Source organism: Podarcis muralis, chromosome 6, assembly GCF_964188315.1.
Source record: "Podarcis muralis chromosome 6, rPodMur119.hap1.1, whole genome shotgun sequence".
NCBI classification, from domain to species: Eukaryota; Metazoa; Chordata; class Lepidosauria; order Squamata; family Lacertidae; genus Podarcis; species Podarcis muralis.
Window position 1 is genome coordinate 54,229,251 of NC_135660.1, and position 22,593 is coordinate 54,251,843.

At 43.9% G+C, this 22,593-nt stretch overlaps 1 protein-coding gene across 11 annotated transcripts in view; it reads right to left on the minus strand.

The window, feature by feature from the left end:
* ATE1 (arginyltransferase 1) overlaps positions 1 to 21,639 on the minus strand; it is a 74,039-nt gene extending 52,400 nt beyond the window's left edge. For 2 of the 11 annotated variants that reach the window (XM_077930296.1, XM_028730053.2), the window contains exons 1-7: positions 19,376 to 19,590; positions 16,982 to 17,045; positions 15,509 to 15,571; positions 14,858 to 14,961; positions 14,387 to 14,638; positions 10,387 to 10,610; positions 4,397 to 4,525 (exon numbers count right to left, since the gene is read on the minus strand). In XM_077930296.1, the coding sequence (XP_077786422.1) occupies positions 4,397 to 4,525; positions 10,387 to 10,610; positions 14,387 to 14,638; positions 14,858 to 14,961; positions 15,509 to 15,571; positions 16,982 to 17,045; positions 19,376 to 19,484 (945 nt within the window). In that variant the 5' untranslated portion in view covers positions 19,485 to 19,590. Of the gene's footprint in view, positions 1 to 4,396; positions 4,526 to 7,217; positions 7,347 to 10,386; positions 10,611 to 14,386; positions 14,639 to 14,857; positions 14,962 to 15,508; positions 15,572 to 16,981; positions 17,046 to 19,375; positions 19,602 to 21,308 lie in introns of those variants that run through there. The other 9 variants (XM_077930297.1, XM_028730063.2, XM_028730062.2 and 6 more) reach the window with 9 other exon arrangements.
* Between the last annotated feature and the right edge of the window lie 954 nt (positions 21,640 to 22,593).

Sequence of the window (22,593 nt, forward strand, 5' to 3'; positions counted from 1 at the left end):
TGTAGTTACACTGATGTCCTTGCAACAGTGGGTGGTAATTCAGAGGAATTTCCATTCCATTAAGGCACCACAGCAAGGACTAACAGCCTGTTTAACTGTCAGGAACTCTGTATGTTGTCAGAATCGTTTTTCATAAGAGAGTGGGCAATATAAAACTGCATGTTCATATCCACTCAACTTTCAAACTCTAGTTCCTAGATCAATGAAAGGAAAAACTACAAAGGTTGTGATTTAATATAAAAATCATTAAAACATGTATGCATTGTGTAAGAAAGTAGGGAAGGTGTTTTGGATGCCTGACAGAACAGCTGCTGCAAAACTCCAGAAGATAAACACAAATGTGATCTGGTTTGTCACACACACTCTACAAATTGTACACATGAGCTCCTAAATCCATTCCCACAAAAGGTCTGCGGAATTCATGAAAGTCTCTGAGCAATGTCTCTAAAACATACTATTACTTATGCATTAAACTGACCCTGCCCTTCATGTGATTTATGCATTCAACTTAGGTATATTATATCAATTCCCTCAGATAACTACATTTAGATGCTTGAATAATTTTTGGTCCAGGTTTCTGGGATTCAGAGTCTCAGAGGAACCAGTGTTTATATTCTTCTTTCTAAAAGTCCAAAGATTAAGGCACTTCCACCCATTTGCTAGAAGCTTATTTAAAACCAATTTCTTTTCATACTGCTTCAAAGCCCCTGAATCATGTGCTCCTGTCATACATCCTACATATCAAAACCTCATATGATCATAGTCATAGAATTGTAAATAATGCAGAAATCTTTTACCCAAAATGGGGTTCAAACCCACGACCCTGAGATTAAGAGTCTTATGCTCTACTAACTGAGCTATTGCTAGGTAGGTTGCACCCCTTGAAATACCATATGTAGAGTCTGTCGGATGGTCTAATCTTCACTTAGTTGCTTGCAATCAGTTCTGTTATTCAGTGCCTTTTGCCATTTGTGCCTCTACATTTGTTTATTTTTATGGTGCAATTCCTTTATTAAAATGGTTTGCAATGAAGTGCATTTTCATGGGGTACTTTGCAAAAGGAAGACTGCATGGGACTGTAGCCTCAACATTTAATTATTGCTATGTGCATGCAAAATACAAGACTGCTTTGTATCTCTCTTTCTATAGGTAGATATTTAGCTCAGTATGTCTTATTTGATGTTTTTTGGAGGGGGAACAGAATACGGCATACAAAATATTACAAAGTTGTGCCCTGTTTGCAAGCATCTTCCATTTCAGGAAATAAGCACTGAGACTGATTCTTAATTGTTTAATTTGATCTATATGAAAACTAAATGCTTGGGGAAAATGAAAAGATAAAGCCTCTTTCCTAATAAGTACAGGAGTTAGCAAGTTCTGTCAAGTAAGGCAAATGTGGAAGTCAAATATCAACTAAAGGTGGCTGGAGATCTCAGGCTACATGCTCAGCCACTGAATAATCCATTCCCTGCAACAGAAAGGTGTCCAGAAAGGTGTGTTAACAATCAACACAATTGTTTACTTGAACATCAGATGAAAATGTTAAAACGTTTACATTTGGAGTCAGTTACAGCTATATCCTAGTCTAGATACTGAAATATTCTGTGCAAACTTGTTTCCTAACATTTAGTAGTCCTTTTCCAAAGGCTAACCTATAATACTATGCAGGCAATAAATTAAGGGTGCACGCCTTGGTATATACTTTCCTAGGAAGAAATGCTGCTGAACACAGTGTGACTTTTTTTCAAACCCTGACAGTTATGCTCTATTCGTCAGGCAGGCTTTTGGGGAAACAATTTAACAGCATATTAAAAATGAAAATGAATGTTAACTGTTGATGAACCTATCACTAGCCAGAGAACTTCTTATTTAATAAAAATAATTTTCATGGCATATTTTCTAATCTGGCACTTGATATTAACAAGTATCCCAGATGTTGATCTACATGAATTGCATAGTTCCTAATGTATTTGAGAACCAACCTAGATAACTTACACATATTTAATGTGAACAACATGTTTATATCTCATCATTTTAGCAGACTTTTTTTAAAAGTAAGATTTAAAAAGGAACTGAAGACACCTACATGTCTAGTTTTGCTCACAGAAAGTGGCTTTATAAATACTGTATGTTTTTCCTACCCAGGGATTGGGGAGAGGGAGGGTTCACCTTATAAACTATTAAACTAAAGGCTAACCCAAAGTCAATTGGGAAGGCAATTTACCATTGTGTAACAGTTCTTTTGAAGTTGTTATGACATTCTACAATCCTAATAAACATAATAATATCATTTCAAAACAAGCTATTTAAAAGAAGGCAGTGCATATTTAATTTGAAAAAAATAGATGCCTAAATCATATTTTCCAAGGTACTAGCCGTTTTATAAAGCAGGATGAAGATAGCCTCAGCAGTTTTTCTTTCTAAAATGTTGCATAATTATTATTTTTCATGCACTTGTTGCTCCAGCTCTTCAGCCAGTGAGGCTCCCAGATCAGCTTACGTTACATATTAAAAGAAATCAGAATTACAATAAAAACAATCATCAAACAAGACAATAAACAGAAAAGCAGATTAAAAATCCAGCATTACAACAAATATATATATATATATATATATATATATATATATATATATATATGAATGAGAAAACTGAGCAAATAAAATAGCTTTATATGAAGTAATTCCATATATCCAGCAGGCACCATTTAAAATCGACTCACTCAGTAAGTCTCCAATCACACCTAATTCATACAGGTTTTACTGAAACCAAGATTTCCTTTGATCTCAGTCCAAACTGAACATGACAACTGTGGTGTCCTACTGGTGTAGGAAGAGAAGCGGGGAGGTTGGATTTTATCAACAAAAGTGTTCCATGGGCAAGGGGTTACACTGATTACATATGCCTGGCTTAGTCCGCCCCATCAGCTTCTTATTAATATGCCAGGATCAAAACTCACATTTTGATCCTGGCTTGTTTCAACAAATCCAATCCTGGTAAAAAGAAGCAGCAGCAGACATGAAGCACATTGGGCTGGCAAAGGATAAACTGAATGCTCTTTTCATCCTTTACCCGCCTACTTGGTCACCTGGAGGGAATTCCATGCACTTGCCTGCATGGAATTCCTAGTAACCGATGTTGGCCAGGTGAGCAGTGAAACAAGAGACTGACTTAATACTGGAAGTGGACGGTTTCAATTGTCTCCTGTCGGAATACTTGAGTACAAGCTAGTATCGGCTCCACACATAGAGCTAAACCATGGTTTACCGTTACATCAAAAATGGGCAACTGCTGACCTTTAAACACTTGCAATATGCCCAACATTCTACACTTAAATTCTTCAAGATGCAGACTGCAAGCAAGTTAATTTTCAATATTACAACAATACAAGAAAATAAGGCAATGTATAGAATCGAAAGGAGTGGCGAAAACAAGAGATTAGAGACTGCAGTAAATGTATTTTGAACTGTAGCCATAACTAATGCTAAGCTTTCAAAAAACAAAACATACACACACACAGAAGTTATGACACCTGGCTATATAGTTTCTGTAAAACTTTAAACCCTCCATTAAGCTGTGATGTTGAAATGGCCCAGATTTCTTGTACTGATAATTCCAATTGTTGTCAATCCTAAATCGATCATAAAATCTAGCTTCAACTGTCTGGAAAACAGGAGGCTTTTCGTTTTAGCCATGAGTTTAGTTTTCTAAATCAAACACTAATCTTATGTCTGTTACTAACATAACACTGACTGATCTCTAGTGGGGTTTTTTACTTGCACGCTCCAATCTGACCCCTTCCTCTTCCCTTCCCCAATCACTTTCAGTACTATACATGGCTAGCATTCCATCTGAAATGACATTAATGTTAGTCATTAAACCACAGTTTAAAACCCACTTCAAACTCTGGTTTAAAGCTAACCATGGCTAGTGTTAACTGCAATTCAGGTGTAATGCTAACCATGGTTAGTCATGGAAAGGGATATGAAGGAATTCAAGCCAAAGAGAAGAGGATGAGTGACAAATTGAGCACATGAACTAAAGAGATTGAAGAAGGGGGAGAAGCATGCAAACCGGAAGGGTACACCATGACAGAACAGGAAATATTATACCTACACTATACCTGGGCTGAGCATACTTATTTCAGAGCAAATCCCATTGGTGATACTGGGATTTACTTCCAAATAACTGGATTAGGAGAACAGTAGCAAGCTTATTCCAACCGATTCAGGACACAGATAAAATACTGAGTACATAAGAACACTACTGCTAGAAGGCACATCCAAATCCTAATTCCCCCACCACATTCACAGATCTGATGGAAAGTCAATTCAATATCCTGTTATTCACACCACCAATGATAATAAGGACAAAAAAAGTGCATGCAGTTAACTGTACCTGATACTCGTTACATTCAAAAGGAGAGTCCTTGTGTATGGCCATCTGATACTTGGCAAATAAAGCAGCAGACTGGGTGAAAGATGATTTGAACTGCGGGTCCTCTAAAGAAACAGGTACTAACCTCACCTTCAGAGCAAGGGAAAACAAAGGTACTTTGTTGGCATCTGTCCAAATGCTTCTGAAGGTAAGGCTAGTATGCTATCTCCTCAAATCCATTTCAAAGCCTCTTCCTAGGAGACATACAAGGAAGCCCAGCAACCGCAGAAATGTATTACTAAGATTGGAAGCAATGGTGGCATTCTAAGTGCTAGGCTGGTTCTGCACTCCAGGAACAGGAAGAGCTCGTTTGCATACCAGCTGAAAACAGTAATACTCAGAGCCACTTAATATTCTATGCCAATTATCTCTCCATGCAAAATAGATAACGTAATCAAAATTCCAGGTAAGTCAAGAAGGATTTGACTGTCTCATGTTCTAGAAGGAGGTGAATTCTGAGATTTCTCAATAAGATCAAAAATGGAAGGCAAGCTTGCCCCCTACAACCAATATTTCGCTGCATCCTGGAGTTGTCATATATTTTCTAGAGTGTACTCTCAGTTCAGGCAAAGCAGTGATGTTAAACCAATGGCCTGGTCAATGCTTCAAGTGAACTGGCTCTGTAGTTAAGGTTTACTCATTACCGGTCTAGTGAGAATAGTTCTAGATTATCAGAAGTTCTCAATTAGAGTTTGTAAACCTGAGGGCTATACACAATTCTCATCCAAAAACCTTTCCCACCACTCCAAATATCTTAATCATGCATTGTAAATGGAAGAACTAATACCCCAACAGAGCTGCACAATATGAACATCTTCCAAGTTCTGGCCTTCACTGGGGTACTCAGCCTCCCTTCCACCCAAATGAAAGTCATACAGGAGAAACCTGCTTCCTGACTTCTACATTACTGTAATCCACATGCTTGTCACTAGATTACGTTTTTAGGCACTAGCGACTAGGCACCTAGGTTTTTGCACCTCTGGACTTCGTCGCTCTGTTTGGTCAATCACAGCCAACATAAAGGCCAGTCCTGAATGCAAATAATCCCAAAGAAATTATCCATAAAGTATGATCTACTCTGCAAACTAAATTCCCTACCATCTTCCACAATCCATCACTATAGCAGACGTTACCCACCACAATTTACATAGGCTGGAATCCAAATTTAGCTTTCCACAAACAGAAGGGCTCCTTCTGTCCAGAGATGATTACTGATCCAGCAGATTCTCTCTATTCCCTGCCCCTGCTGTTCCAGAGGATCCTACCAGTCCTCCAGAACAGTTTTTCAGGCACCACAAGGGAGAATTGGTTAATGTTGCCTCCCCACACACCTTCTGCCAGCAGGAATATCCCCAGTGGAGCTCCACTCAGAGGATACACCCTCCAGCAGCAACTAAGTCAGGACCCAAGACTGTTTATCAATGATTACACAAAGTACAGTCATACCTCGGGATAAATATGCTTCAGGTTGAGCACTTTCAGGTTGCGTTCCGCAGCGACCCAGAAGTAACAGAGCCCGTTATTTCCGGGTTTTGCCACTTGCGCATGCACAGACGGTCAAAATGATGTCACGCGAATGCGCGGAAGCGGCAAAACACAACCCGCGCACACGCAGACACGCTGTCATGTCTTACGTTCTGTTCAGGATGCGAACAGGGATCCAGAACGGATCCCGTTCGCATCCCAAGGTACCACTGTACATTTTGAATGGAGAAGGATGCCTTTATCCAACTGATGCTTATCAGGAAACACTAACACTTTCTAAAACCATTCCAACACACACACACACAGACACACACACACACACACACACACACACACACTAAAATGATCACTATTTGTGACTTCTTTCCATTGCTGAATTCATATATTTTGCCAAAGAAAGCAGACAGAACAGTGTGAACAAAGTGAGTTGGGAATTGTCAGGTGAGAAGAGAAGAAGAAGCTTACATTAAGGAAAAGGAATTGCCAAAGGATAGATGAGGGTATGAGAGCAAACTGCAGTATGGACAGGGGCATCAACAACACATTGAAGCAAAAGAAATAATGGGTACTGATTGAAGAGTAGCCATGTCCTAGATACCACATGTCTTCCTGCCTGAATGAAACTATGGGCCTTTTCAGAATTTCACAGTACCTTGCAAAGGTTGGTATGTTAGGGGCAGAAGAGAATGAAGATGGAAAATAAAAAGTAAAGAGTAAGTCAAAGAGTTGAACAGGTGTAAGGAAACCATTTCATCCTACACACACACTCTTCCAAAACTTTGTTCTCCTTCCCCATCCAATATGCAACATACTTTATGGATAGGACCTCAGCATAAATTCAACCCAAGGTTAACTGTGCCCTAATTTTTATTTATTTCATAAAATTTATACACCACTGGATTTAAAAAAAAAAAAGCCCTCAAAGCTGTTTACAAATATTTGTGAAACACACTCAAGCCCTGTAGGATCGCCCATTATAGAGGCACGTACAACTTTCAAAATCTAGCTACCCTACTGTTTGGGGAATTTAAAGTGTATTTCACTAGTTCACCTGTTCCTCTTTATGCACCATCTCCAATGTCACAGCAAACCCCATTATTGCTTCTCCTTTTGCTTGAAAATGTCTTTAATTATTTGTGGCACTCATGAGATATGCAAAACCTCCTTGTACTTCCAGGATTTAAGTTTTGTTTAATTCTTTTTTTTCTTTTTTGAAGTTTCTATGGTTATTAATTATTTTAAAGGAACAGCTTCCAAATGTCTCAGAATAGACCAAAGCAACATGCTTGTGTCTAACCTGGCTGGCGGTTGGTTTATCAGGTGGGTCCTTGTGAATAACCATCTGGTAACGTTTATAGACCTGGTAAGACTCCTGAAAGGTGGCTTTGAACAGGGAACTTGGTGGAGATGATTGCACCAGCCTCACCTTCCAAAGAAAGATATTCATTATTGGAATAATAGCCATTCAAAAGCTGGGAAGAATACAAACAGTTAGAAACTAACTATAGTTAAATCAACATTTACACAATGAAATCAACAATACTTTTAAACAACCATTTCCCCCTCGAGGCCAATGTTACTTTCTGCTCCACTACGCCTATTTTTTATTTTTTTTTAAGAAATGAAAAGATTATTTTCCATGTAACCATTTAAGTTTAGTTTCCAGTCATTGTTCTGTAAACACCGTGCACTTTACTCAATAGTTTACAAAGTCTAATACAAAATCAATTTTGAGTGAATCATGCAGTTGTATAATAAGGATTATTCAAACATAAATACATATATTCTATACATGTTGTAAGAACAAAAACAAGTTGCTACTCAAATCCACATCCACCCTTAAATTGCAGGAGGTCATTTTGCTTCCTGCCATTTTCCTATCAGTCTTTGCTGTTGGCTATCTACCATCATCTATGCACTATTTTGAGATGCTAGGACAAGAACACTGATGAGATTTCTTTTAACACAACTGAATAATTTAAATCTCCCTTAAATCCTATTAGCACAACATCATGTTAACACATACTATACTAGCAGTTCAATCCTAGGTATGTTTAACTCAGAAGTCTCAAGGAGTTCAATGGGACTTAGTTCCTAGTAAGGGGGTTTAGGATTACTGTCTCAGCCTCTTCTTTCACTATATGCCATATGTCACTGTACCCCAGAATATCAGCATTATCAGATGGGAAACAGACTTAGCACACATAAATGTATGCTTTAAAATGTGCTATTAGTGGAACTATACCCCTTTTTCCTAAGAAAAAAATAAACAAACATGCCAGAACGAGGCATGAGAAGTAAGCCAAGAACAAATACTGGTTACCACTCATTGTTTGGAGGGAAACAAATCATAGATTGCATTTGGACAACATGACAAACAAGACCCTGACTTGTTTTACCTGTGGTATAGCGAGAATGGGGAAGAAGCGCTGCAAAAAACTTTCCAGCAACATGCACCAGCAAGTTGCTCACTCACATCAAACCATAGTTTGTTTTAAGCCATAGTTTAATGTGATACATGACCTGGGCCAACGTATGCCTCAAGTTCACTATTTTTTCTGCTAAGGCTAATACAGTGGTACCTCGCAAGACGAATGCCTCGCAAGACAAAAAACTCGCTAGACGAAAGGTTTTTCCGTTTGCGAGTTGCCTCGCAAGACGAATTTCCCTATGGGCTTGCTTCGCAAGACAAAAACGTCTCGCGACTTTGTTTCCTTTGTCTAAATAATAATTCACAAGACGAAAAATTTGCTAGACGACAAAACTTGCGGAACGAATTAATTTCGTCTTGCGGGGCACCACTGTATATCAAAATTTTGATCCAATTCTCAATAAGAAAAAAACTATTTCCCTTACATCTTGGCTATGAGTCATGTCTTGAAAGAGACCAAGCAAATACCCTGTCATGGCTAGGTGCTACACTGAACAGAATCTGACCTGGCGTGGCAATCGCAAATGAACAGAGCAAATGGAGTCAGAGGTCATGTTAATGCTAGGCAGTAATCAAGGAGCCAAAGTCAAATGTCCTTCCAGGGTCAGAGACAAGCTAAAACAGAAGCAAGGGTGGGTCAAAACACAGGAGGCAAGCACATAATATGCAAATGTTTTTTGACAGGAGGGTGACAAAGGGACAGTTACAAGATGAAAAAGTGTAGGATCTGGGACAGAATCCGGGATGAGGCAATTTAAGTGCCCATAAGGGAAAGAACTATAATCAGCCAGGGTGTGCTTTTGACCATCTAGAGCAGGCACCCCAAACTCGACCCTCCAGATGTTTTTGGGACTACAATTCCCATCATCCCTGACCACTGGTCCTATTAGCTAGGGTTGATGGGAGTTGTAGTCCCAAAACATCTGGAGGGCCAAGTCTGGGGATGCCTGCTCTAGAGCAAAGGTTCCCAGCTGAAAAAAGCCCTGCCACCATGCACCATCACCTCCTTCTGTTGCTTGACTACTTTCTACCTGCATGAGGCCCCTTGCTGTGGGGAAGGGCTGTAACCACCACCAGCAGGTGGGACCCCCTCTCCCTTACTTGCCAGGCTTTGGGAAGTGGCTCTTAATATCCAGTAGCCACTGACGAACTCTGGGGCCCACCGGATGAGAGCCACTGATCTAGAGGTTTGCAGCCTCAACCCCTGAGACAGAAAATCCAGCTGAACAGTGGTGACAGGCATCCTCTCTCCCCACTCCACCAATTTTGAAGGAGATAACGGGGCTGCTTGGAAAGACTGGTTCACAGTAGCAAGACCTAGTTTCCTAGGGACCAAGGACTGCTCTCCCAGGAGCTGTTTGGTGCCCAGGGAAGTGGCCAAGAGGATAAAGTAATTCTTTGTCAGCTACCTTGTATGTAAGTTTCAGCACATTGCTCAAAACTGGTTAAGTAATTCTTTTCACGGGGTGAATAGGTAATAGACTCATATGCCATCATATGCATATCTGGGGGAAAATAGGTCCTAAAAATTTCCAGAAATGCACAAATTATAGCCAGGAGTCTGGTACTGGAAATTGATAAAAATATTTTGTGAAACAGCGTCTTCTTCAGTAATGTAAAAATCTAGCTATTTGCCATTTCTAATTTTTACTTCAAATTAGGGGACTAATTTTATATAACATTCATATCTAATTACAGTTCCACTAATGTGATTTTTGTTCTGGAAATGTACTGCGCTATTCATTCAGGTGGAACCACAGCACCCTCTTGTGTTTCTGCAAAGAACACATCCACTTAGTTTTGCACACACTAACATACACACAACAACGTCTTATAAGGCTAAACTGAAAACATCGCAGGACTTTTCAAATGCCAGTAATTGACACCAAGGCATGTTATAATGCAACCATTTTTTACAATTAAAAGTAGACCATTTTTCACATCTGACTAATCAAATACCTTCAACGTAAGCAGATGTACAAGAATGACATGATGGCTCTACGTATCACGTCAATCAAAGTAAGTATCTCAGTACCTCTAACTGGTGCACAGGTTCAGTAGGCAAGGAGGCAAAAATGAAGTCTTCAATTGATTTGGGCTGATTGGTTTTAGCTTTCGAGCGCTGGCCAAGCAAAACCTGAGCCTCAGTTTGCAGCGAAGGATTTTGTGTCTGGTTCTGAAGGGTCTTCTGCAATTTATGTTCCTTCCTTAGTTCCTTTGCTTTACGGCAGGGTGGCTTACTCAAGTCGGCTCCTTTCCCTAGAAAGGCAATGCGTACATACTCAATGGTGAAAGGGTGTGCTGTAGAAGAGCTACATTCATTCACCTGTATACTTTTATGACGACTGGAAGAAAGGCAATGAATACCATAAGAAAAAATGTAATCCTCTTCTGACGCTCCAGCTACATTTTAGTATTGTGCTTGTATTGGGGAAAATACCAGGGTGATCCCCAGTATCCCTGTGGGTTTGCCTGGATGCTCCAATCAATACCAAACACCAATCAGATCAATTAACAGGCATTTATTTAGCACCAGAAGGTGATGCCACATGACGCCCCCTTTGCCAGAGAGGAAAGTGGCCAGCTGGGTAAAAGGCACAGCACTATTTATACTTTAAACATTCCTAAACAACAGCTATTCTGCCAAAGTAACTCATATGGCATAGCAATGGCCTTCTCTCCTCCCTCCCTCCCTCTTCCTTGCTTATCTGTTCCAACTACTGTCTACTCAAAATGTATGTACCGCTTGTTTTTTAGTACAGTGGTACCTTGGTTCTTAAAACGCCTTGGTACTCAAAAGCCTTGGTTCATAAACGCCGAAAGTAAGTGTTCCAGTTTTCAAACATTTTTTTGGAAGCCGAACGGCCGACGCAGCTATTGGCTATTGTTTCCAGGGCGCCTGCACCAATCAGAAGCTGCGGCTTGGTTTTCAAACATTTCGGAAGTCAAACGGACTTCCAGAACGGATTAAGTTTGGCGCTTTTTTGTTTTTGCGATTTATTTTGTGTTTTTGTTTTTGAGGCTTTTTCGGTTAATTTGTTTTTGTGACTGTGTGGAACCCAGTTCAGCTATTGATTGATTGATTGATTGATTGCGTGACTGCTGAAATTGATAAAAGTGCCCCATCCAAACCATGACTATCATCAGTGCAGGTAAGGAAAAAATAATAATTTTAATTTTTATCACCTACAATAGTGTCTTATTTATTTTATAGTACAGTACATTGATTATTGCTTTCATTTTAGGGATCAATGGTCTCGTTAGTGAAATTCATGTTAAACTGCTGTTTTAGGGGTTGTTTTTAAAAGTCTGAAACGGATTAATCCGTTTTGTGTTACTTTCTATGGGAAAGCGTGCCTTGGTATTGGAACACTTTGGTTTTGGAATGGACTTCCGGAAAAGATTAAGTTTGAGAACCAAGGTACCACTGTATATGTCTGCCTTGCCCATAACACTTGTACTCATCACTTGTAAGGTTAAGCAGCACAAATAATTTCCTACTCGTGTATAAAGTTATAATACTGTACAGTGGTACCCCGCAAGACGAACGCCTCGCGAGACGAAAAACTCGCAAAACGAAAGGTTTTTTCATTTTCGAGTTGCCTCGCAAGACGAATTTCCCTATGGGCTTGCTTCGCAAAACGAAGCTTGCCCCGGGGACAGCGGGTCTTCTCTTTTGAAGCAAGGGGCGGCGGGGAGATCACTTCTCCCCACCGCCCCTTGCTTCAAAAGAGGTCTGCCCCCGGACCTCTTTTGAAGCAAGGGGCTGCGGGGAGATCGCTTCTCCCGGTGCTCCGAAGCGGGGTGGGGGGGGCGGGAACACCTGCCCCAGCCACCCCGCTTCGGAACGCTGCTCCGAAGCGGGGTGGGGGGGGCGGGAACACCTGCCCCAGCCACCCCGCTTCGGAACGCTGCTCCAAAGCGGGGTGGGGGGGGCGGGAACACCTGCCCCAGCCACCCCGCTTCGGAACGCTGCTCCAAAGCGGGGTGGGGGGGGCGGGAACACCTGCCCCAGCCACCCCGCTTCGGAACGCTGCTCCGAAGCGGGGGGGGGGGGCGGCGGGAACACTTGCCCCAGCCACCGGGCTTCGTAGCGCTGCTGCGAAGCCGGGCGGGGGGCGGGAACACCTGCCCCAGCCACCCCGCTTCGGAACGCTGCTCCAAAGCGGGGTGGGGGGGCGGGAACACCTGCCCCAGCCGCCGGGCTTCGTAGCGCTGCTGCGAAGCCGGGCGGGGGGCGGGAACACCTGCCCCAGCCACCCCGCTTCGGAACGCTGCTCTGAAGCGGGGTGGGGGGGCGGGAACACTTGCCCCAGCCGCCGGGCTTCGTAGCGCTGCTGCGAAGCCGGGCGGGGGGCGGGAACACCTGCCCCAGCCACCCCGCTTCGGAACGCTGCTCCGAAGCGGGGTGGGGGGGGCGGGAACACCTGCCCCAGCCGCCGGGCTTCGTAGCGCTGCTGCGAAGCCGGGCGGGGGGCGGGAACACCTGCCCCAGCCACCCCGCTTCGGAACGCTGCTCCGAAGCGGGGTGGGGGGGGGGCGGGAACAGCTGCCCCAGCCGCCGGGCTTCGTAGCGCTGCTGCGAAGCCGGGTGGGGGGCGGGAACACCTGCCCCAGCCACCGGGCTTTGTAGCGCTGCTGCGAAGCCGGGCGGGGGGGGGGGGCGGGAACACCTTCTGAAGGCGGGCAGGGGGCGAAAGTCTTTGTCCCCCCTGCCTGCCTTCCCAGGGGCTTTTAAATCGCCCCGGACAGCGGAGAAGTCCTCCGCTGTCCCGGGGCGATTTTAAAATGCCGCCCGCCAGCATTTTAAGATCGCCCGGACAGCGGAGAAGTCCTCCGCTGTCCCAGGGTTTTTTAAAATGCTGGGGGTGGGAAGAAAAGCCCTTGTCCCCCCCCCCCAGCCTTCAGAAGAGGTCCGGGGACAGTCTGTCCCCGGACCTGGTCTGAAGGCGGTTTCCCTAGGAACGCATTAATTGATTTTCAATGCATTCCTATGGGAAACCGTGCATCGCAAGACGAAAAAAACCGCAAGACGAAGAGACTTACGGAACGAATTAATTTCGTCTTGCGAGGCACCACTGTATTTGTAAGCCACTCATTAGCCGCCGCCCTCCCTTTTTTTTGCAAAAGTAACTCAAAGTAGGGCCAACAGTCAAGAAGGTGGTTTCTGCATGTGCATTAGAACCAGCACGAAACAAAACTGAAAAATCTAGACGAAGAAGAAGAAGAAGAAGAAGAGGAGGAGGAGGAGAGGAGTTTGGGTTTGATATCCCGCCTTTCACTCCCTTTAAGGAGTCTCAAAGTGGCTAACATTCTCCTTTCCCTTCCTCCCCCACAACAAACACTCTGTGAGGTGAGTGGGGCTGAGAGACTTCAAAGAAGTGTGACTAGCCCAAGGTCACCCAGCAGCTGCATGTGGAGGAGCGGGGAAGCGAACCCGGTTCCCCAGATAACGAGACTACCGCTCTTAACCACTACACCACGCTGGCTCTCACATTCATATTTTTAAAATGTAGGATTAAAGCACCCCACCCACTAAAAGAGGCTACTGGTGAATTAATTAATTCCTGGTTGAGGGAAAAAATGATTTTGATGGGCACCTGAAGACAGGTAATAATGGTGCCAAGTGAGCCACCCTAGAGAGAGCCTTCCACAAGCAGGGAGCCATGACAGAAAAGTCCTGTTCTCATGTCACCAGCCACCAAACTTCCTGTGGGCACATGAAGAAGGGCCTGAGATGGTGATTGCAGTGTCCTGGTCTGCTCATATGGGGAGAGGCAGCCCTTGAAAGTACTGGGGTCCTGAGCCACATAAAGCTTTATAGGTCAAAAGTAGGACTTTGAATTGGGCCCAGAAACTAACTGTTAAGCCAGTGCTGTCAGCACAGGATTGGTGTTATGTACTCAGGATGTCTTGATCCAGTGAGCAACCTGGCCGCTGAATTCTGAACCATCTGCAATTTCTGGAAATCACACAAGACAAACAGGGAAGAAAAGAAAGTGCAAATCTGTTTTGCCATATTAAAGATTAGTTACCTGGTTTTGGAACTGCGGGACTAACTTTAGCTGACTCCAACGGCTCCCCAGAATTGGCATTAACTTTCTCCTGAGACAATTCAATATGGTCTGAGTCTGCTTTCTTCACAGTTATTTCTCCTTCCCCACTCTCCACCTTCTCCAAATGATCAGGATTGAGGGGTTTTAGTTCAGCCTGACAGCTGCCTGGTTCGTCTTTTAAGAAAAAACTGCAGCCATCAGTATCTTTGGTGTGAGAATCCATAGGCTCCACTGTAAATAGGGGAAAAATTAGGACAAACCATGAGCAAAAGAGAAAGGACAACTAATAAAAAAACACTATATAACACTAATAATTAAAATTTTAAAGACAGCTACAGCTCTATATAATTTACATGCCACTGACCTATTGATCTAAGTAAAAAAAGAAATTTAATTGCACAACTGCACAAAACCACAACAGTAAGTAATGTTTAAAAGACCGCTTATTACCTTCACTGTCTACTACAGGAATTTCCCCCTTCATTAAGAATTTCAACATCTTCTTTAGAACCTTCTTATGTGATTTGGAAGGCTGGAAATTTAAGGCCCGGCATCTAAAAAAAGAAAAAGGGAATATAGTAAAGGTATCCACCAAATAATACAGTATATTAAACAAAAATTTGATATGTATGTTATCAATTAGTCATGTAGTCTAGGTTCCATGGAACAGTTTAGGCTTTGTTAACAATACCACATTAATTAGTGGCTAGTGATGCTCTTTCGATATTTCTGTGGATGTTTGGAATTATGACAACATTAACATTTAATCACCCGCATTCACTAAAATGGGATGAGAAGTTACATGGAATTAAAGCCCAGCAGAACACACAGTTTCAAAGTCTTGCAATGTACAAATTACTCTGATATTTTTACAACTCTTTTCAGCAAGGTTCTTTACAACACTACAAGTACAACTAAAAGCATTTTATGCACAGGGTTCCAACCTGCTTGCTCATAATAAACTGTTTACCCTCACAGCAACCTGCTTCATAGCTTAATGACATCACGAGTCACCATTTCCCATTAATATTCACATTAAGCAGATATCTGAATCTGTCTATATGTCGACATTCAAGAAAATATACAGAAGTATTGCCTTACCTTATTGTATATTGAGGACAACATGTACGATTCATAATAGGCTTGTAAATGTATTTCCCACTCCTATAAGTTAAAAAAAAACTATTTAAAATGTATGTTTAGTTCTTAGAATAGTCATGAATTATAAGGTTTAAATAACTTACTTGTTTAAACCACGATTCCTGGGTCACACATAATGTTAATCTATGCTCACGATTCCCACCCAGCATGGTCAATGGTCAGGGATTATGGGAATTGTAGTCTTGTTAAAGAACAATGCACTAAACCAGGGTTTGGCATTATGCGCAAACCAGTCTGAGACCACTGTATTTAAACTGTCGCTACATATTTATTTAAGAAATGTATACCCCACTTTCCAAATGCTCTCCAAGGAACATGATCATAACCATCCAAAGCAATTAGCTCGTCTCTTGGCGATGTGCAATGCAGCGACATTCTGGAGTTACTGCACTATGACTGCTGGCTTTATGGGACTCAGAAGAAATAGGCTGCCCACGCCTGGAAGTCTTCTGCTGAGAAGTACTAGACATATATCTACTAAAGGTGGGAGTCTCCACATAGGCCAGATGGCACATGGGCCCCAGCTCTTCTGAAAAGGTCCACTCAAGTCTAGAGCCCCTCTTTTCAAGAAGGTATTGCTAGTCAATTTCTTGCACCAAAACCTACCAGAATAATGATCACTTTAGGTGACGCTTAGTTTTAAATGGAGCACTTCAAATGGGCTACTGGTTCTAATAAAAGACTTCTCTTAGAAGGAAGTCAAGTTGTCCCCTATTCACAAATGGAGAACTTTTCTGATAGTATACAAGTTACAGTTTGTTTAGATATTGCAACAAAACCGAAAAAGAGCAGGAAATGAAATGAACTCACTCATGGCATGGGAGCTCTTGAAGGGCCAAACTGAAGTTTATGCTTATGATGAAAGAGACCATAAGGGGGCTGCAGAATTATGCACTGTCTCCTTGCCTTCTCAAGTCTCTCTCCATAGCAAATGCCCCACTTCTTCCTTAATTGCCACTAAAACCTGCTGACCTCTAGATGCTCGAGGATGTAGTCTAACTCCCAGCCAACATGGCCAATGACCAAGGATGGTGGGGGTTTGAGTGTAGCAATATCTGGAGGAACATAAGCTTACTATGCCTGAGCTGAAGGCCACATAGGCACAAAAGTTAAGTAGGTCCTCCAAACCAGGTTAACTAGGGATAAGTCTACACCCCAATAGAAATAGACACTGCCATATATTTTCTGTGAGGAGGAGTGAGAAGCTAAGACTGAAGAAGCACAAGCAGGGCAGCACTTTGCTAGCATGACTTGAAAACACTTTCCCTTTCAGTCTCCTCATGGTACAATGTGAAGTTTATGATCTTATATATTTTTACAATAAAATCCGGCAGTTTGAATTCCACAATATGCTCTTTAATATTGAAACACTGGATTCAGTTACACCAACAGTGCTCAGATGGCATCTCTTACCTTCGCCAACCTCTGTCGATAAGATCTTGGTAATCTTGGACAGTCAGTGAATGAGCCCACATGCCTGAAACACACATCAAACAAGACATGAGGGGGGGGGGGAATAAAAACTTCACTTCAAACAATGGGAACAAAGCCAGTTCCTGTGGAAAGCTACTGCTTCCTGTATTTCTTTGCAACACAAAACCTTAAAAAAACAAACACTGCTGAAATTTTTTAAACACAAAATTAAAACTTTGTGATGAACATTAAAATCCACATTCCTCACTAGTTTTGCTACATCCACCCAACACTTCAACACCCTATATTTAGTCTCTACCACAATCCCACTGACCAATCTCGTTTACTACACTCCATTAGCTTTTTCCACCATTACTCTCCCCAAGTCAATGCTTAAGGGAAATGGTCCTATCTGCATTAGCAACAAGTCCTCCTTGTCCTCCTTTGACATGTCACATTCAGCTCTATCTGCTCCTTCTGTCTCAGAGGCATTCAGCAACTCTGCCAAATCTAGCTCTGTGTTTATTCGCCCACCATTTATTCTGTCCCATTGTTCCTTACTGTCCCACCCCTTGCCTCTTTGCAACAAAACCCATTTCTTTCCTCAAAAAAATTGAACCTCCTCCTCTACTGTCAGTTTTTCATTAGTTCCTGCTCACATCCACAATATTGCTCTTTAACCCAGCAGAGGGCCTATTACTATCTCTGGGTGAGTAGCTGTAGATCAACAAGGATTTGTGACATCCTATTCTTTTAACACCCCTTCATGGATCACTGCCTTGTCGTGGCGAAGGGGCTTGAATAACTCAGAGAAGCTATGGTTTTCCCAGTAGTGATGTATGGAAGTGAGAGCTGGACCATAAAGAAGGCTGATCACCAAAGAATTGATGCTTTTGAATTATGGTGCTGGAGGAGACTCTTGAGAGTCCCATGGACTGCAAGAATATCAAACCTATCCACTCTTAAGGAAATCAGCCCTGAGTGCTCACAGGAAGGACAGATCGTGAAGCTGAGGCTCAAATACTTTGGCCACCTCATGAGAAGAGAAGACTCCCTGGAAAAGACCCTGATGTTGGGAAAGATGGAGGGCACAAGAAGGGGACGACAGAGGACGAGATGGTTGGATAGTGTTCTCGAAGCTACCAGCAGGAGTTTGACCAAACTGCGGGAGGCAGTGGAAGACAGGAGTGCCTGGCGTGCTCTGGTCCATGGGGTCACAAAGAGTCGGACATGACCAAATGACTAAACATTCTTTTAACAACAACAACAACAACAAAATGACTTCCCCTTCCCAATTAGGCAGCCAAAATGAAGAGAGCTTGGAGAACAAATATTTTGTGTAGAGGAGGACTGTGAGCTCAAAAGAAACCCCTGCACTGCTTAGCAGCTGCTAAGAGGCAGTTTGTTTTACACCTGGCTCCAGCTAGCCACTCTCCACAATATGAAACATTAGTGAAGCCTGCCTTCTCTGCTTTAACTCTCTCAGCAGTCACATTGCCAGGCCTTTTGTACTGTGCCCGTGGTTCTTCCTAGTTCTGAGAGCCAAAACAAAACACAAAACAGGGGAGTGGGGAGGAAATAAAGGATCCAGAGAGAGGACAGTAACTAACTACCAACCATTTTTATGAAGGCTTGAGTTCATGGAAGTTTACACCCGTGGTTCCCTACGTGGGGCACATGCCCCACAGGGGGGCAATTTGATTTTTAAGGGGGGCAATTTGAGAATGCGTTAGACCAAGCCTTTTAGGCTTCCTCCACATGAATAGTTCACTTATTTTTAATAATAAGAATTATGTCACAGGACAGGGGGTGGGCATCAGGATTTTAGAGATGCTTAGGTGGAGCATAGTACAAAAGAAAAAAGGTTGGGAACCACTGGTTTACACCATTAACACGTTTGGATTTTGGATGCAGGTGTGTGTGTGTGTGTGTGTGTGTGTGTGTGTGTGTGTGTCCCCCTTCCCAATCCCTGCTGCAATCCTCCAGATTGCACAGCAGTCCCTGGCTTTTCAAAGGAGGCCTGAAAGGAGTAACCCACCCCGTTACCTTATCTCCTTGTGGCAGCCCCTCAGCTACTGACCTAGAAGGAAGTGGGGTACCCAGAAAGTGGGCTTGTGGCTTTCATTAAGCCCCCCACCCCGCCTCGCTTCTTCACCATAGCTGGGAGGAACTTGGACGGGTGAACACCAACCCGCCTAGACTTCCAAGGGGCTGCAAGGAAATTGGAATCATTTCGGACCCCCCCAGAGCCAAGGCCCAGCTCAGCCCACGCGCACTTTCCATGCATCTGGCGCTTTGCTCTTATTTCTTTAAAAGGTAGTTTGAAGGAAAGGGAGACACGCGCGCAGCGCCCTCCCTTCCTCTGCTGCTTCTCCCCGCCCTCAGGACCCTAACCGTGGGAGAGGTTGCCGGTGTCGCTCTTGCAGTAGCCGCAGCGGTAGCCGTCGTCTCCGCCCAGGTACTCCACGATACTTGGGGAACTACTCCCCCCCGCCGCCGCCATCTTTGCCGGCCGGCTCAGGGTGCCACAAACCCTTCAGGGGCCCCGGGAAGCAGTGGCAGCAGCGCCGGCGGCCGCCATCTTAGCAAAGGGCAAAAGTTTGGGTGGAGCAGGGAGAGGGCTCCAGTCTCCCTCGTTTTCTGTCGCGACTTCCGGGAGCCCATTGCACAGCTTCGCATCTTCCATGTGCGGGGCAAAAAAAAAAAAGAGGCATCAAAAGTAAATACTGCGTCTTAAAGGGACAGGCTTCTTATTCGTTGCAGCGGGTTTAAGTCTATCGTGTTCTCTGCCTTAAAAAAAACCCTTTAGACATAGATATCGTTTCTTTTTCTGGCACGGTTTTGGGGGTTTTATTTGTCTTTAAAACCATCGTGGCAAACAGAAATTCAACAGATGGAGATGAAATGATGGGAGAACCTTTCACCTGTTTTGTTCCCATTGCTGCCTGCTATGCAGCTTTGAAAGGCATTGTAAATTTCCCCAGAAATAGCCCAATACTGTGTCGCTAATGCAGCCAGTGAATTCTCAGTTCTGACAGTTGTGTCTGAATCGTGCATACATCTTGCAAACTGTGCTTGTTTATTTGGGCATCAATCCCATTGTGTAGAATGAGATTCCCCAGGTAAAGCAGCATAGGATGACAGCTTTATTTCCCTTTGAAGTCACTCCAGGCATGGGGGAAGTAACATATAAACTATCAAAATAATTATAACATCTGCTCCACAGCTCCGGGGCCAAGTATACCCTTCCCTTCCGTTTTGTCTAATTGCCTAGCCTATTTTTCCCTGTCCTTCTCATACAATCTGATTAATGAGCAAACTACTGCTTTAAATTATGTCAGTAGGATAAACATTACTGAAGCTGCAGCCCTCTCTACCCACTCAGTGGGACTCACTTTTAAGCAGAGACTGCCATACTGAGGAGGGAGGACTAGAGTGCTCAGGTTTCCAATTTTTTACGGCTTTCTGACATTTTAAAACGTCGCACGAAACTCATAGACGACAAAACAACTATGCAGGTTCATCAGAAGCAAGTCGCACTGAGCTCAGCCGAGCTTCACTTTTGCACAAGTTTATTTTGGTGTAAATCCCACTGTTTGTGCAGGACTAAACGGTGTGCTCAGTGGGGTTTACTCATTTGCAAGAGCCTTACTTCTGAGCAAACGGGTATTAGGCTAGACTAGAGCTCTAAACGCCTCCTTTTCGCGGGCTTAATTTCTCTTAATTTCCTCCTCGCCCAACTACGTTTCCCCCTTCAAAAGCTCCGAAGTTCTGTCTTAAAAAACCAACTTTTTTTTTTGGAGCCAGGAGCCTTGTTTCAAAGCTGAAAGGACGAAGGAGAACTTCTATAGCCCTTGCCCTTATCTTCTCGCGTTTTCACTTGGGCTACTGTTGCTCCTCGGCTGGGAGGCTGCTAACGGGGGGGGGGGAGCAAATGCAAGGGCTGCGTGGCACTCCCTGGCTCTCGGGAGGAAGGCGGCCGGCAGCAGCGAGGCCACGAAAAGTCTCAACACGAATGCCGCCATTAACTCCCAGGCGGAGAGCGGGGCAATCGGCGGCCCCTTCTTCCGAAGGGCAAGAGCACAGGGGGGGCTCCGTAAAAGCAACGGACAGGGCGTGCCAGTTCCGCCATCTTTACTGAGGGAAGGGCGTTAAGTAACAAGCGGCGGAGAGAAAAATGCACCCGCGACAGGTGTGCTGCGGGAAGCCGTCGTTACGTAGTCGGGGATTTCCTCTGCAGGCACATCGGCGCCTGCCTTCCCCGCTCCCCCCCCCCCGCCTTAGTTAGGGCCTTCCTGAAGTTATTCTTCCACCCTCCAGCTCTTACCGTGGCTTGCTTTCCCCCCGGCAGAGTGACAGTAGCCGCACCGGTAGCCCTCTCTCGTCCCTTCGTAGGCCACGACGGAGTCCATGATGCCCAGCCGGTCCCTGCTCGCGCTACGATGCCTCGTTGGCAGAGGAGGGGGGATTGGAGCACCTTGAGCCACCTGCTCCACCTTGCGATCGTTTTGGCAAGCTTCTCCCCCTCCCTTGCCCTTCACCTGTTCCACCCACCCGAAATAATAAGCTTCAGTTCCCGAGGATGCGGCTCTAGGAGCGCCATCGCCTGCTAAACAGGAGCGCTCTCTCCCCACCTCAAAGCACGTGCCTCTTGCTTTCTGGGTAGGAAACAGCCGCGCTTACACTCGAATGTCCCTTTTCAGAGCCCCAGCTTTCAACAGCCGACTGCTAACACAGGGATGTGCAACAAGTGGCCCTCTAAATGTTGTTGGGACTTCCGTCTCCCATTATCCCTGACCACTGGCTGCAGCGGCTAAAGGGAGTTGGGAGTTTAGCAACATCTGGAGGGCGCAAGTAGGGTGGCCACCCGCTTCTCGTAACCAGAAGTCAGTGTGGAAAACGCTAGATTTGCTGCAATTTAACGAAATTATCTCTCCCAAACTCCTCTCCTAGCCTAAATCCAGCTCACTAGCATGTGGAAGTGCATGCTGACAAGGGGCAGAATGAGAAATAGCTTGCTCTTACACATTTAACAATATTTTTATATTAATTTTTCGCACACGAAACCTGAGAGAACATGTGCCTTCTTCCTTTTGTTTCTGGGAAGAACTGCTGGTACACCAATCACTTACATGAAAGTCTCTGACTGCTATAGGCACCTGCCACTACCACACCAGAGGGAAAAGAAAACTAGAAGCTTAAAGTTGAGCCATTTATGCAACTATAGCCAATAACACTTGCCAACCTAAACACTTAATGGAAGAATAAGGACCAGATCAGCATTTATTCTGCCTTCAGACCATCCTTTGCTGGTAACAACGGCAGCTGTTTAAACAATACAATCCAGTATTTTAATATTGTACTAATTTCCACCATCACACTAGAAGGAAGGATAGTTCCTTCAAACTCTGCTCTTCTTGAGTGCAGAAAGATATAGATTCAAACAAATACATTCATCCTTCAGTTCTCTAGTTCCTAGGATGACATTCCAAGGGCCATAAGCACCATCTGATTTCTCTCTCAGGCCACATAAATCTGAACTCAAGGGTCTCTATTCCAGCCGCCACAGAAATGTCCCCACAGTCCTGATATGAAGAAGTGCAGTAGCAATG